Source organism: Danio aesculapii, chromosome 8, assembly GCF_903798145.1.
Source record: "Danio aesculapii chromosome 8, fDanAes4.1, whole genome shotgun sequence".
Classification (NCBI taxonomy): domain Eukaryota; kingdom Metazoa; phylum Chordata; class Actinopteri; order Cypriniformes; family Danionidae; genus Danio; species Danio aesculapii.
Window position 1 is genome coordinate 22,749,414 of NC_079442.1, and position 13,418 is coordinate 22,762,831.

At 36.9% G+C, this 13,418-nt stretch overlaps 1 protein-coding gene across 2 annotated transcripts in view; it reads right to left on the minus strand.

Moving 5' to 3' along the window:
- syn1 (synapsin I) overlaps positions 1-6,954 on the minus strand; it is a 28,825-nt gene extending 21,871 nt beyond the window's left edge. For both annotated transcript variants that reach the window (XM_056463429.1, XM_056463428.1), the window contains exons 1-5: positions 6,518-6,954; positions 5,907-6,428; positions 4,512-4,569; positions 3,751-3,842; positions 3,283-3,439 (exon numbers count right to left, since the gene is read on the minus strand). In XM_056463429.1, the coding sequence (XP_056319404.1) occupies positions 3,283-3,439; positions 3,751-3,842; positions 4,512-4,569; positions 5,907-6,217 (618 nt within the window). In that variant the 5' untranslated portion in view covers positions 6,218-6,428; positions 6,518-6,954. The remainder of the gene's footprint in view (positions 1-3,282; positions 3,440-3,750; positions 3,843-4,511; positions 4,570-5,906; positions 6,429-6,517) is intronic.
- Between the last annotated feature and the right edge of the window lie 6,464 nt (positions 6,955-13,418).

Sequence of the window (13,418 nt, forward strand, 5' to 3'; positions counted from 1 at the left end):
GTTTACATGACATGAGCAAACCTTTTCACTCACGCTTACATGTAGCTTTTATTAATCTGCTTTATTAATCTACATTTGCTAAGAAGTGTGGTCATTTTTACCGCCATTATTCACACTGCTCTACTTACAGTGCCAAAAATGCAGATCTAATTTCTATGGATAATTCTAAATAATGTCACAGAATTCGTTCATGGAATTGTGAACAACACACGCCATCTGTGACTATCTGAGCACATGTACTCTTTAGTCAAACTGGTAATAATGGGATTAATCTTTAATTGCATGTTTATTGTGATTAAAATCTGTGTATGACACATAGTTTAATGCAATTATGATTACTACAATTATGAGCCTAATTACATTGTGCATTGTGTTTACAAAAGGCAAAGTTTTTCAAAACTCCTATTACAAGTTATGTTATATTATGATTGTGCTTTAAAATGTAATGTGGATGAAGGATATATGAATTCTGACTGGCTGTCAATTCTATAATTGCTCATTAGATAGGAAAAAAATATTCCAAAAATAGTGTTTCTTTATGTCGTTGTCTCTACAGTTGTGATGTGGACTTGCAGAACAAAGAACTTTATCATTATATTTTTCATTCTTTATTTGAAAGGCCAATAAGGACATTCAATATTGCTTAAATGCTAGTATGCTACTATAAAAATGCACTATTTTCGCATCGAAACAAGTTACTAGGCTTTCCGTCAGGCTTGCAAATCAATTGTGAACCTTCTTGGTTTAAAAAATTAGAAAGAATTGACTAAAGAAAGCAATTCAGTTAAGTCAAAGACTCGATTTATGCATTCCTCTCTAAACGAGAGCAAGAATAAACCATTGTCAACATTTACATGCAATCAAATAATCCAGTAGTAATTGGATTGACAGCCCAATCGGACTGAAAGTCCTTAATGTAAACACATCTATGGAACTGACTTAGCTCAATCTGAATGAAACTTCAATTATAATGGGTGGTTTCAACTTTTTTTCTCATCCAATGTAGAGAAAATGTAAACACTTGAATAAATTAAAACTGAACTGGTGAAACTACGAATGACGTTTGGAATGTGCTGCCTTGTTTTGTTGAAAGGTGAAGGCATTTTTTACGCTGACAAGTACAAGCTATGCAGAAATACCATAATTTCCCGATATTATGGCTGCACAATAAATCAAAATGGAATCAGATAATTCTGTGAGCAGTAGTAAATCTCCATGTAAAATTACAAATACACTATGAAGAAAAAACCCAAGAAATTCCTACAGTGATTATTGAACAAACAGAAGCTTTAACTGTTTTTATTGATTTCGTATTATTCTAATATAAGAAGATCATTCGCAGAATGATTTATTTCAAACACCTGCCTCAAGATTTAAAGCGAGTTTCAAGAGTTCACACTTAGCTGATGATTGATTATAAAGCTTGTTTGGCATGCTGTCCCGGGAGAGAGTGCTGAGCTCAAAAGATCCTCGAGCCCGGGGCTCCCTCCCGGTGCAAGGCAAGAGGGGAGTTTGAGCTCAGGTAGAACTCGAGAACTCCCCTTCTGTAGAAACTAATAAACAGATAGTGATTGCTCTTATGAGATAACTACTTACTAAATGCATGTCTATGGTGCTGATTTGGATTAGTCAATTAACTTACATAAGTTGCATGTTTTTGGACGGTGGGAGGAAACCCACGTGAGCATGGGGAGAACCTGCAAACTCCGCACAAAAACGTCAGCTGGTTTGGTAATGATCAGAGCCAGTGACCTTCGTGCTGTGAGGCAACAGTGCTAACCACTGGGCCACCGTGCCACCCATCTAGGAAAGGAGGAGGAGTGGGGGTGGAAGAGGGGATTCTTCAAACCTAGGCCATTTATAGTGGCTTAGGAGTTGCCTGATTAGTGAATGATAAATTGGATAATGCGGGGCCAGCTGCAAGCAATCATTAGCACGTGATCCTCTCGAAATTAGTTTAGAAATAAACTTCACTTAGAGTAAAAATGTGTTATTAAATGTTACATTTTTACATGCTTTCATAAGCAACAGCAACACAGAGTACTATTTCACTGAGAAGCCACGCAAACATGATTATCTTTAATTTCATTATTGCACAATTAAATCTTCTGCTTTAATAAAGGGATAGTTCACCCAAAAATTAAAACTTACCCATTTCTTTCTTAGGTTGAACACAAAAACATATTTTAAAGAAAGCTGAAAAACCTGTAATCATTAACTATGTTTTTATGCAAAAATAGCAATTAAATTTATGCGCAAAACTGGAATATTGCATAAAAGACAAGCAAATAAAGTAGCATTTCCATCCAACGAGTCAAAAATAACTAAATAGGCATTTCCTGATTAACTGGCGCCAAATATCAACAGTAAAAACGAAATTTGCTGTGGTAGGAGAAGCTGTGTGAATCTTTTCTTTATTTAATAAATTACTTGCGCCTCGAAAGACAATGCCGACATGCACTGAACACATGGTGGCGTTTGAAGGCGTGAGTCGCTGAGCGCAGAAGCTCTTGACAGTTTTAGAGGCAATAATAATATAATAATAACACTAATACTGAAATGGTTACGGCATTTTATAATGATCAAAACAACATTTCATATGTTTAACAATGTGCTCTCTCTGCTGGTTTATCCATTCACGCTCATTTTTATCATCACATGATCTCTTATAACAAAATCACATGACCTTTTTTAATACGCATACTGGAATTTGTTCGGTAAAAGTGTTTCCATTGTAGTTTATGTGCATCTTTTCTTATCAAATAAACAGTTTACCCCACTCATTTATGTTTTTATGCGCATTTTCAAAATTTATGCGAATCTTGACGTTTTATCTACCAATTTTTATTCGCATATCCAAAATGTGCATAAAAATTGGTGGATGGAAACGTAGCTAGTGACTTTCATAGGAAAAACTAATTATGTGTACAAATTACTGTATAATAAATGCTGCTTCATCTGAAACCACGCAGTGGAGATTTACTACTGATTACAGAACCGGCTTTACTTACAAATGCGAATGACAATCGCCTTTAATTGTGCAACACTACTGGAAACAGATTTTAAAACAAAGAAGGACACAGGGGATTTGTTAGAATGAATTCTGAAACACAACAAAAATCTGATAAAATCTGATCCAATTTGAATCTTGTGAATCATATAAAGGCCTTGTCACCCTCCTATCCCTCTTTATTTATTATATCATTCTCAAAAATATGAGAATACATACTAATATTGGATAGCAAAACATTCTCAGTATTTGCTGATGTGTGTAATGCTCACCACCCATGGTTTGTCACAGAAGTTGTAGACTGAGTGAAGGGAGTTGACACTTGGCAGACCAGCATACTGAAGTCCAATCACAATGTTCCTGTGGTCGCCGTTCTTAGCCATACTGAACGCATGCTGTCGCACCAGCACAAAATCTGGCTTGATACACCTAAATGACCAGAGAATTCATCAAATACAATCATCAGTAAATTATATCTATCTATCCATCCATCCATCCATCCATCCATCCATCCATCCATCCATCCATCCATCCATCCATCCATCCATCCATCCATCCATCTATCTATCTATCTATTTTTTTTGATTAAATCATGATTTAAATATTATAATATTATCATAATATTCTTTAATTATCTTCACACCAATTTTACATTTGCATAATTAGCTGCTGAATTTATTAATCATCTGTGAAATGGGGAAAACATTCTAGAAGAGTTGTAAACCAGATGTTAAACCTACTTTGTGATTTTGTTGCCACCCCGGATGGCTTCAATATCCACACTATAGCTTCCTGTTGCGTGAGCCACCAGATTCACCTCAGAAAAATCAGCCTTAAAAATCAATAGAAATCAGCAAATGGAATGAATGGATCAATGCATGTCGTCAGTAAAGTGATGTCATTAGAGCATATACGTTAAAACAGCACCTGAGGCCTGCTGGGTTGCCAGTGTGGCTGTGTATAAACTACTATAGGGATTTTTGCTGACATAAAATCAGAACACAAAATGAAATTGTTAAAAAAGGCATTTTGTTTTTCTGTGTTTGGTATTTCAGGATGTCACCAAAGTCTTCTAAATCTGTAGATTATGGTGTTCTGATTAATAGTTTCACATGTAAAACTCTAACCAAACAAGCAGTTGTTCAATAGCAAAATATTTCTTCTGGTAGAAAGTACTTTGGGCTTATTGTTAAGCTGTTATTAAGTCTGCTTTGTGCGTGACTAATTATATTAAAGGATAGTTTTTATTGACAAACAGATTCATTTTCTTTTATCCTCGTCTAGAATAGATTACATCTTGCATTTCATTAAACTAGCGGCATTTTACAAACATGAAAATAATTGGCACTGAAGAAACAGCAAAAGCTCTTGCAATTTCCTTTAAGACTTACAGCAGAATTATCTATCCAGTGAACGTTTTGCTGACATTTAATTCATTACACAAACACACTGTTAAGATGTACTGCCATGCAGGTTTAGAAGAATAAAGAAAAACTCCCACCTGTTCTACTTTGATGTCAAATTCACCATGAACCTTCTTGCCTTTGAACACCTTTGCCCTGAAGGGAAGAAAGACCCAAAAGAAAGAACATCATTTTGCACTCTTGTGAGTCATAGTTAACAAAAACACTTAAAGTGCATCCAAACTAGATTATGCAACACTGAAATGGTGTGAAAATCGTGTATTTCAAATTTTCATCAAGTATGAATTCTTTGTGCAGGGGAGGCTTAGGAGTTTTCAGTGTCTGCAAACTGGAACTATGTGACTTTATGATGTATTTTATCTTATGTATGTGCGACTATTGTGCCTTTTTAACCTCAAATGTTCTTTTGTAAGTATTGTTACAGAGATACAAGTGCAGAGATACAAAATCATTTCAAAACAGTGGTGGTGATGTATAAAATAATGCATTTCTAATTGGTTCATGTTTTCAGATAGATAGATAGATGGATAGATAGATAGATAGATAGATAGATAGATAGATAGATAGATAGATAGATAGATAGATAGATAGATAGATAGATAGATAGATAGATAGATAGATAGATAGATAGATAGATAGATAGATAGATAGATAGATAGATAGATAGATTGGTGGATGGATATACATGTTTCCACCAAATGCTTATGAAATGTTCTTTCCAGTGAAGTTAATAGTCCAGTAAATGTGTCACTAGCCCTCATGGGAAAAGTGAGAGCAACATCACACACTTTAATATGGTAAAGTTTCTTGAGGCAGAGTGTGGGGTTCCTCAGATCCCTGTAACAAGGAAAACCTCTGGAGAACCTCAGAGGTTGTTGCATCCATGAAAAAAGGGACAGTTCTCTGAGGAGCCCATAAACTGACAATCTATTAACCCTTTTAAACTGGAAATTTTGATAGTCATAATACATATTGAAATGCATATAGTTCTTTAAGTACACAATATAGCACATTTGATCCTAGTTGTATTCACCTTTCAGAATTCCAAAACAGCCTCAACTACATCGTTATTTCAAAGACTTCAAACCACTACTTATTTTCCAACCAGCGCAAGTCTACTATTGAAATCAACAAAGCAATCCTTTTTAATCTGGACTATACGGCTAATGGAAATTTGCCGTAGGGTCTCGCTGCTTCTCCATTAACCGGCCCAGGCTGAATAGTGAAATGCGCACAAACACACGCGCGGGCACACCCACAACTACACGGGCGCGCGTGCCAGAAAAAAGGCCCACAGACTAATGAGTCACGACATTAATATAGTGACTCCTTTTGGCCTGTATTAACACGAGCTGCACCTCAGGTGTGAGGCAGAAACGTGAAACAAACACCACCAATGCTCCGGTTATCTGTTCGTGAACCGGCTTTACGCCCACTGAAAAAGCACATATTTCCTTAATCATGCGACTTACCAGTCGGTCTGCTGGTCGTCAATGACCAGGAGGATCTTAGCACTGCCGGAGCCGATGCCTCTCTCGGTGGCCTCGTTGAAGGTGGCGGCGGCCGCGGCGGTGGTCTGTTTGACGGCGTTGGAAATGGAGGAGAAGAAGCCGGCGCCGGTGGACTGGCTGGGGGCGGGTTGACGCCTCTCCTGAGAGCCCGGCGAGAGCACCGGGGCTGGGCTCTGCTGCGGCGGATCGGGCCGCTGGAGATCGCCCATGTAGCCATTGGGCAAGTTGGACATGAAATTACTGTCCGATAGTCGACGTCGCAGGTAATTCATGGTGAAGATTAAAAGGGATGCGACGGTGAATTATCCCTCCGGAGGTTTTGCACCAGGAAAAAATATCCAAGAAGAATGGGAAACCGATAAACTGTCCAATACCTAGGATGCAGCCGTGTGTTTCAGTTAAAAAAATGAGACGCGAAAACGAGTCGATATACGCAATTCTCCAGGGTGCACCTCAAAGCAAAGGTCGTGCTTCACACTTGCACTGCAACACATGAAAGAAACCAAATCAACGTTTTAATCACGGTCACGATTAAACATGCATGAAGAAATAATTGTGGCTGATTCACTTACATCACCGGAAAGCTCGTTCAACAATTGGCATCAGGCTCTCCTTCCATTGATGTTGATGATGTTTAGATGTTATTCCACGGGCGTGGAGACAAACACGACCCTAATGAAGAGGCACTTGTTAAAAGAGTGCTGCTCGCTCGGTGACGGTACAATTGTCGGTGAGGCAAAATCTCCGGCCAGGTTATCCGCGATCCAGTTGGGGGTTCGGAGGATGCAGGGATTGCATCACTTGTGCCATCCAATCCTGGTAATCCGCCCAGTGTTTTCCCTCGTCACTTCTCCTGACCCATCAACTGTTTCTCCCGGTGCGCACGTTCTTTACGCACGGGACAGCTCCGGGATGTTGTTTAGTGATGAATGGGGAGGAAAGACGGCTTTGGCGTGAGCTCGTGTTGGTTTTAAGAAAGCGAGGGGCTTCGACTGAGCATCATTGACAGTGGGTGGTGCTGTCAGTGATTAAAGAGCTTCTGCAGGTGAAGATGCATAACTGTCACCATGGTGCCCTTCAGCAACACACATCAAAATCCCGCAGGACTGTCCTTGTACATAATGCATTGTATAGGACATTATGTGATATATAGGGTTTTTTACCTTTCATATATTTTATAAAATAACTTGTTTGCAAAAATAATTTAGTTAAAGGCTGATTTTGCAGTATAGGCCTCTCACGATTATGCATGTTGAATTGATGATTAATTGTCATATAATTGCAATGTAATTGCAAATATCGATTTCTTTCTGTTGTGTTTGTGCCATTGTTTTTTTTTTTGTATACTTTTGATAGATTACTATAATAAAATTATAATATTTATATTAAACAGCATTTATATACTCTATTTACATCATTACAGGCCTGTTTTGAAGCATTGTCAGAAAGATTATTTTTACCCCAGTGTCACATTATTTAACCACATTTGGAGATTCATTACAAAAATCATGACTAAATATATCGTTTTAAGATGTGTACGATGGGACAATGACCTGTTTCAATGTTTATTGCGGTTTGGAAAATCACGGTTTTAAAAATGGTCTGTTAAAGTGTTTCTTCTGTATATACGTTTGTTATGCATGGGCAACAGTATCTCCAGCAGCAAAGGACCATCCACATCAAAAGCTATTGGTTAGCCCATGATTCAGCAAACATTTGAAAAAACAAATCGCTTATAAACCAACATCCAAGCATGCTATAGACCTGAACAGTGCAGTGACTTACTTTATATCCAAAGAAAATAAAGATATCCAAAGATATCAGTGTTTTTGAAACTAATAAAGATAGCAGAAATCAATGATTAATTTTAATTATTTAGCCTGACATGTTTACGGTTCCAAAATATTTTAAGTGTTTCTTAAAATAAAATATAGTGTTCAATGGGGATTTTTTTTTCACCCAGACATTTAAAAGAACATATTTTAGAGCAGTTATCACAATACTGTGAAACCATGATATTTTATGTAAGGTTATCATACCATCAGAATTTTATACCGGCCCATGCCTAGCTAGTATAATAATAATTTAAAAAATAATATTAATAATATATACATTACATTCTATTAATATTCTATAATAATATCTATTTATTATATAATAACGAAACATTCTAATTAATTAATCATTTTAATTTTAGTGAAGTTTTTTAAAAGCATTTTGATTCTCTGTGAAGTGAGGATGGGTTTTCAGGACTCTGGACAGTTACTTTGGAAAAGCTGCTTCCTATCTGTGATTTCAGCACCATGGACAGAGGATCTATATGTTCATGTTAATATAGGGAAGCCACACCTCTTGCTCCAGTGAATTTATTTAGATTAAATGTCTATATAGGCACATACTTGAAAGCTGAAATAGAACTTTTTGAACATCTCTGGTAAAAGTGCATATTATAGATTTTATTGTTTGACGTTTTGTTTTTGTTGAGCCTGCAATGTTTAATGAAAATGTCAGAATTTTAGCCTCCCGCAGAAATTTCAGACATCTGTCTGGTGATGTATGTCAGACAGTCATCGAGTTTGTATAAAGCATGCCACTTTCTGACAATAGAGTGCATTAGTGCACACCCAGCAGCATTTTTCAGCAGAGCAGGTTCCAGAAGCATTTTCCCATAAAGATTTTTTTTTTTTGGTTAGAACATTACAAGCAGTAAACAAAATCAACCAGAAAAAAGGAGAGTTTTATATTATGATGATTCAAAGCAGAGGAATGAAAATCAGACCAAAAAAACATTCAAGACTGTATACTTAATGGCTTTATAATGAGATAAAGTTTCACAATTTCATGAAGCAATTTCAACCACACAACAATTTAACAAGGATGCAGAAATATGAAACCCTTATTTTAAAGTTGTTGGTTTGCTAATAATATATTTCAAGGTAATTCACAATATGTGAAAGAATGTCATGAGACTGACAATATCATTGACTGTGCTTCATGTGGCTGGGCGGAGCTAAAGATTTATTTTGAGGATACTTTGCTTGCTGTGACTCACTGGTTGGTGGAATTTTCTTCACAGCAACAATGGGTGATTTGTCTGAACATATTCTGTTATTATTGTTTTTAAAACAAGTTGAATGAATGCAGATGGGTCAAAAATGAAGCAACAAAAATGAACAACTGATTAAGAGCCTCAGAGCTCACAACATGTCTGTTAGTTTATCGGTTATTATAAAAACATCACTATAGACTGATTTCATGCCAATTTAAAAGCGAAATCGAGGCTGCGGTGGGAAGAAACCCAAAACTATCGCCTGAATCACAGGAACATTGCGTACCTGGCTATATATCTTATCAGCGAAGAGAAAGTGACACAAATGTATAATTTCACCACCTTCCGGGTGACCCGAAGGTCCGTTCTTAATGGATAGTGAAAATAAAAAGGCATATCAGACCTCATTTTCAGCTAAGGCAAATGGCACTAGTTAGCTAACTTTTCTTTCCCAAACACACATTTTAGATGCCATTTATCAAACTCAAGTTAATGAACTGATTCTTTCACTATATTGGACTTGCCACGATACTGAATTTCGGTACTGAAATAAAAAATAAAAAACATCAATTTTCCACAAACATTTAAGCACTGTTGAGCGCGTTCTTAAACACCGCTGACTTGCCATAGTATTCAACAGTGCTCAACAGAAATGCCTGTGATTGGCCATGGGGGTCATCAGTTTATTGCACTTCACCACTGTATTACTGAGTGCAAACACAGAAGAGGGATCTGCTGATCTTCGCAGCTTTAAAACCCTCCAGTGTCTCTACATGTGTGACCCTCGCTCACAGGGTTACATAGGCTGAAGCAGGGAAGCGTCCCCACTGTGCTTACCTGGTGCAATGAACTGAAGTCTAGGAGGACACTTAAGCGTACTACTCTTAAAGAGATTGTGATTTTGTTTGATGCCTAATATGCTTTTAATCATTTAAATTAAACTTAACCGAATGATATTAAAGTGATGTTTACACCATATCCGCATTTTGAAATCGTGGCAACAGCTGGAGGTTTGTAGTCCAGAGCATGTTGTTGCAATGTTTACCATGCCGATCCTCTACTTCCAGGTTTTTTCCCACCGCAGCCTCGCTTTCGTTTTTTAAAATGGCGGCCGCGTGAAATAAGCGTATAAGAGAGATAAGATCTGTTACTACTTGTTTATATCTGACATTCAAGTCTCGGTTATAAAAACTTTTGTACTATTTCATTCTACTGTTACTTAAAAATATTTTTAGCAGCATTTAATTATCAATTTAAAAATGTACAAAACAATAAATTGAGTTATTAAAAACTGACAAAAGCTGAGATGGTATACTGTAAAAACAAATCTTCCACAATTTAAGGTATAAATCGGCAGCTGTGGTTGCCAGTATTTTACCATTAAAATTATGGTACAAACTCATTCATTCATTTTCTTTTCAGCTTAGTGCCTTTATTAATCCGGGGTCACCACAGTGGAATGAACTGTCAATTTATCCAGCATATGTTTTACACAGTGGATGCCCTTCCATCTGCAACCCAATACTGGGAAACATCCATACACTCTCATTCACACTCATACACTACAGCTAATTTAGGTTATTCAATTCACCTGTACTGCATGTCTTTGGACTGTGAGGGAAACCAGAGTACTCGGAGGAAACCCACGCCAACATTGAGAGAACATGCATACTCCACACAGAAACACCAACTGGTCCAGCTGGGACTCAAACCAGCAATCTTCTTGCTGTGAGGCGACAGTGCTAACCACTAAGCCACCGTGTCGCCCTATGGTACAAACTGTAAAAGATATTTAAATTTTTCAATCATTTTTATTTTTAATACACCAATGTTTTAAAGTACTAACATCTACACATCATACCCTTGATACACAGACAAAAACACAACCATAGACATTTGTGGATGAGAAAGTCAAATAATGAACCAGAGCTCATATCAAACAACTTTCCCCACACACAGATAAACATGCTAATATAGAAGGCGTTCAGTGTTAGTCACACAACTACTAAACACCATCTTGGTAACAGACAGTTCAGCTGACATTAGATGTAACAAACTCTAATGTACATGATGAAAAAAACTACAAAGAACCATAGTATTGTCAACAAAAAGCATAAAAAGTGAAGTGTGTCATGCAGGGAAATCTGGAAAAGTCCAGTTACCTTAAGCCAGGGCTATTCAATTGGCGGCCCGTGGGCCACATGCGGCCCAGAATCAACCTCCGAGCGGCCCAGCCCGTGGTTTCACCCATAGATAATAAATTAATATATATTATTCATTAATTGTGATTTAATATAATTTAATATATTATATTGATTTAAATATAAAGTATTTATTATGTCTATGGTCCCGCCAAAAACCCAAATTCCTACGTAAATTACATAGCCTGCAACATGCAAACAATGCAGAGTGTGCCCGATTGGAAGAGGTGTGTCTGAGCACGGTTCACTTGGGCTCAGGCGCGGTACACTTGTAGGGTGCAAAGCTTACCTGAGCTCGAAACTGAAGACGAGACGTAACTTTTAAGGGCCTGTTTCATATGAATTTATTAATCATTCTTACTGTTTAATGAACGCAAACTGTCGTAGATTATTAAAGATGAAAACCTCTCACTGCACCACCGCTGCACCTTTAGCAAACCTCCTAAATCTGGCAGGATGAGGATTTTATGATTGTTTATGAGCGTTAAAACTGGCTTATCTGTTCGGCGAAATATTTGACTGCGTGTCGATGCATCCTAAACCACTAAAATGATATAACGATATAAAGAAATCTTGACTGTGCTGAGCAAGAGCGCTTCTTAAACTGAACAGCGCATCATCGATGACGTAAGCGTGCTCAGGCCCGAATGCAACGTGAGTGCGGGCCGTCGGGGGAGACGGGAGAGGGGACCAGCGTGCTTTAGCCCAGTTCAAGGCAACTGTACATCGTGTAAGAACGCCCTCAGATTCTATTAATTCAGCTGTTTTTGTAAGCACCTGTTGCTCTGCAAACTGACCAAAGTTAAAGGAGAAACAACAAATAAACCTTATGTTTTTCAATAAATTTGTTTGTGTTGGTTTTAGAATTTGTCCATATGAGCTGCTTTGCCGCTAAAATGACTGGCCCAGCTAACCTTCTTGGTTTGACAATCTGGCCCAACTAAATTTGAAATTGAAAAGCCCTGCCTTAAGCCATATATAGGTTCTAGATTTTTACTGTAGCATTTTGCAAGTTTTTTTACCGTAACATTGGACTTATTTGAATAAAGTGTTTAAAACCAACATCAATACCAGCTCTAAATCTTGCAAAACAATAATTTGTGTAAATGTTTGTGTAAAAACCACAATGTTGAACATGCAGGTAAACTTTTAAAATAGCCAAAAATACATTTTCAAAATTCATTCATTCATTTTCCTTCGGCTTAGTCCCTTTATTCATCTGGGGTCGCCACAGCGAAATGAACCACCTACCTATGTTATCCAGGACATGTTTTACACAGCGAATAACAAGCTGCAACCCATTACTGGGAAACCCCCATACACACTCATTCGCACATATACACTACAGACAATTTAGCTTATCCAATTCACCTATAGCACATATCTTTGGACTTGTGGGGGAAACTCGAGCACCTGGAGGAAACCCACGCCAACACGGGGAGAACATGCAAACTCGTGCTAACCACTGAACCATCGTGTTGCCCTATATTCTAATATTATTTAAAAATATTTTTTGCAGCATCAACTCAAAGTAAAAGGAATTAAATTATAATTTTTTTAAATGTTTAAAACAATAAATTAAGTTATTAAAAACTGAACATGTAACAAATGTTGAGATGGTACACAAAAAAAATCTGTAAAATGGTTGTCAGTAATTTACCATTAAAATGATGGTACAAAATGTAAAAGATATTTCTACTGTAATTTCTACAATATTTCCACGATAAATATATTTTTATGGTAAATTACCGTATTTCATTCATTTATAGTTTTAATACACCAATGTTTTGAAGTACTAACATCTACACATTATAGCGTTGTTACACATACAAAAACACAACCACAAGTGTGGATGAGAAAGTTATATAATGAACCAGTGTTCATCTCAAACAACATTTCCCAAACGCAGAGAAACATGCTAATATAGAAGGCTCTCGGTGTTATTCACACAACTACTAAACACCATCATGGTGTAAATCATAACATTTAAGTAACTGAATAAAAATGATTTATCAACATTAACTCGTAGATTAGAGTAACAAACTCTAATGTACATGACTGATGATGAAAAAACTAAAAAGAACCATAATAATGTTAAATAAAGCATAAAAAGTGAAGTGTCAGTGAAATCTGGGAAATTGATTTACAGTAATTCACCATATACAATCAAGCCCAAAATTATTCATACTCCAGGGGAATCATTTTGGACTTGACTGTATATTA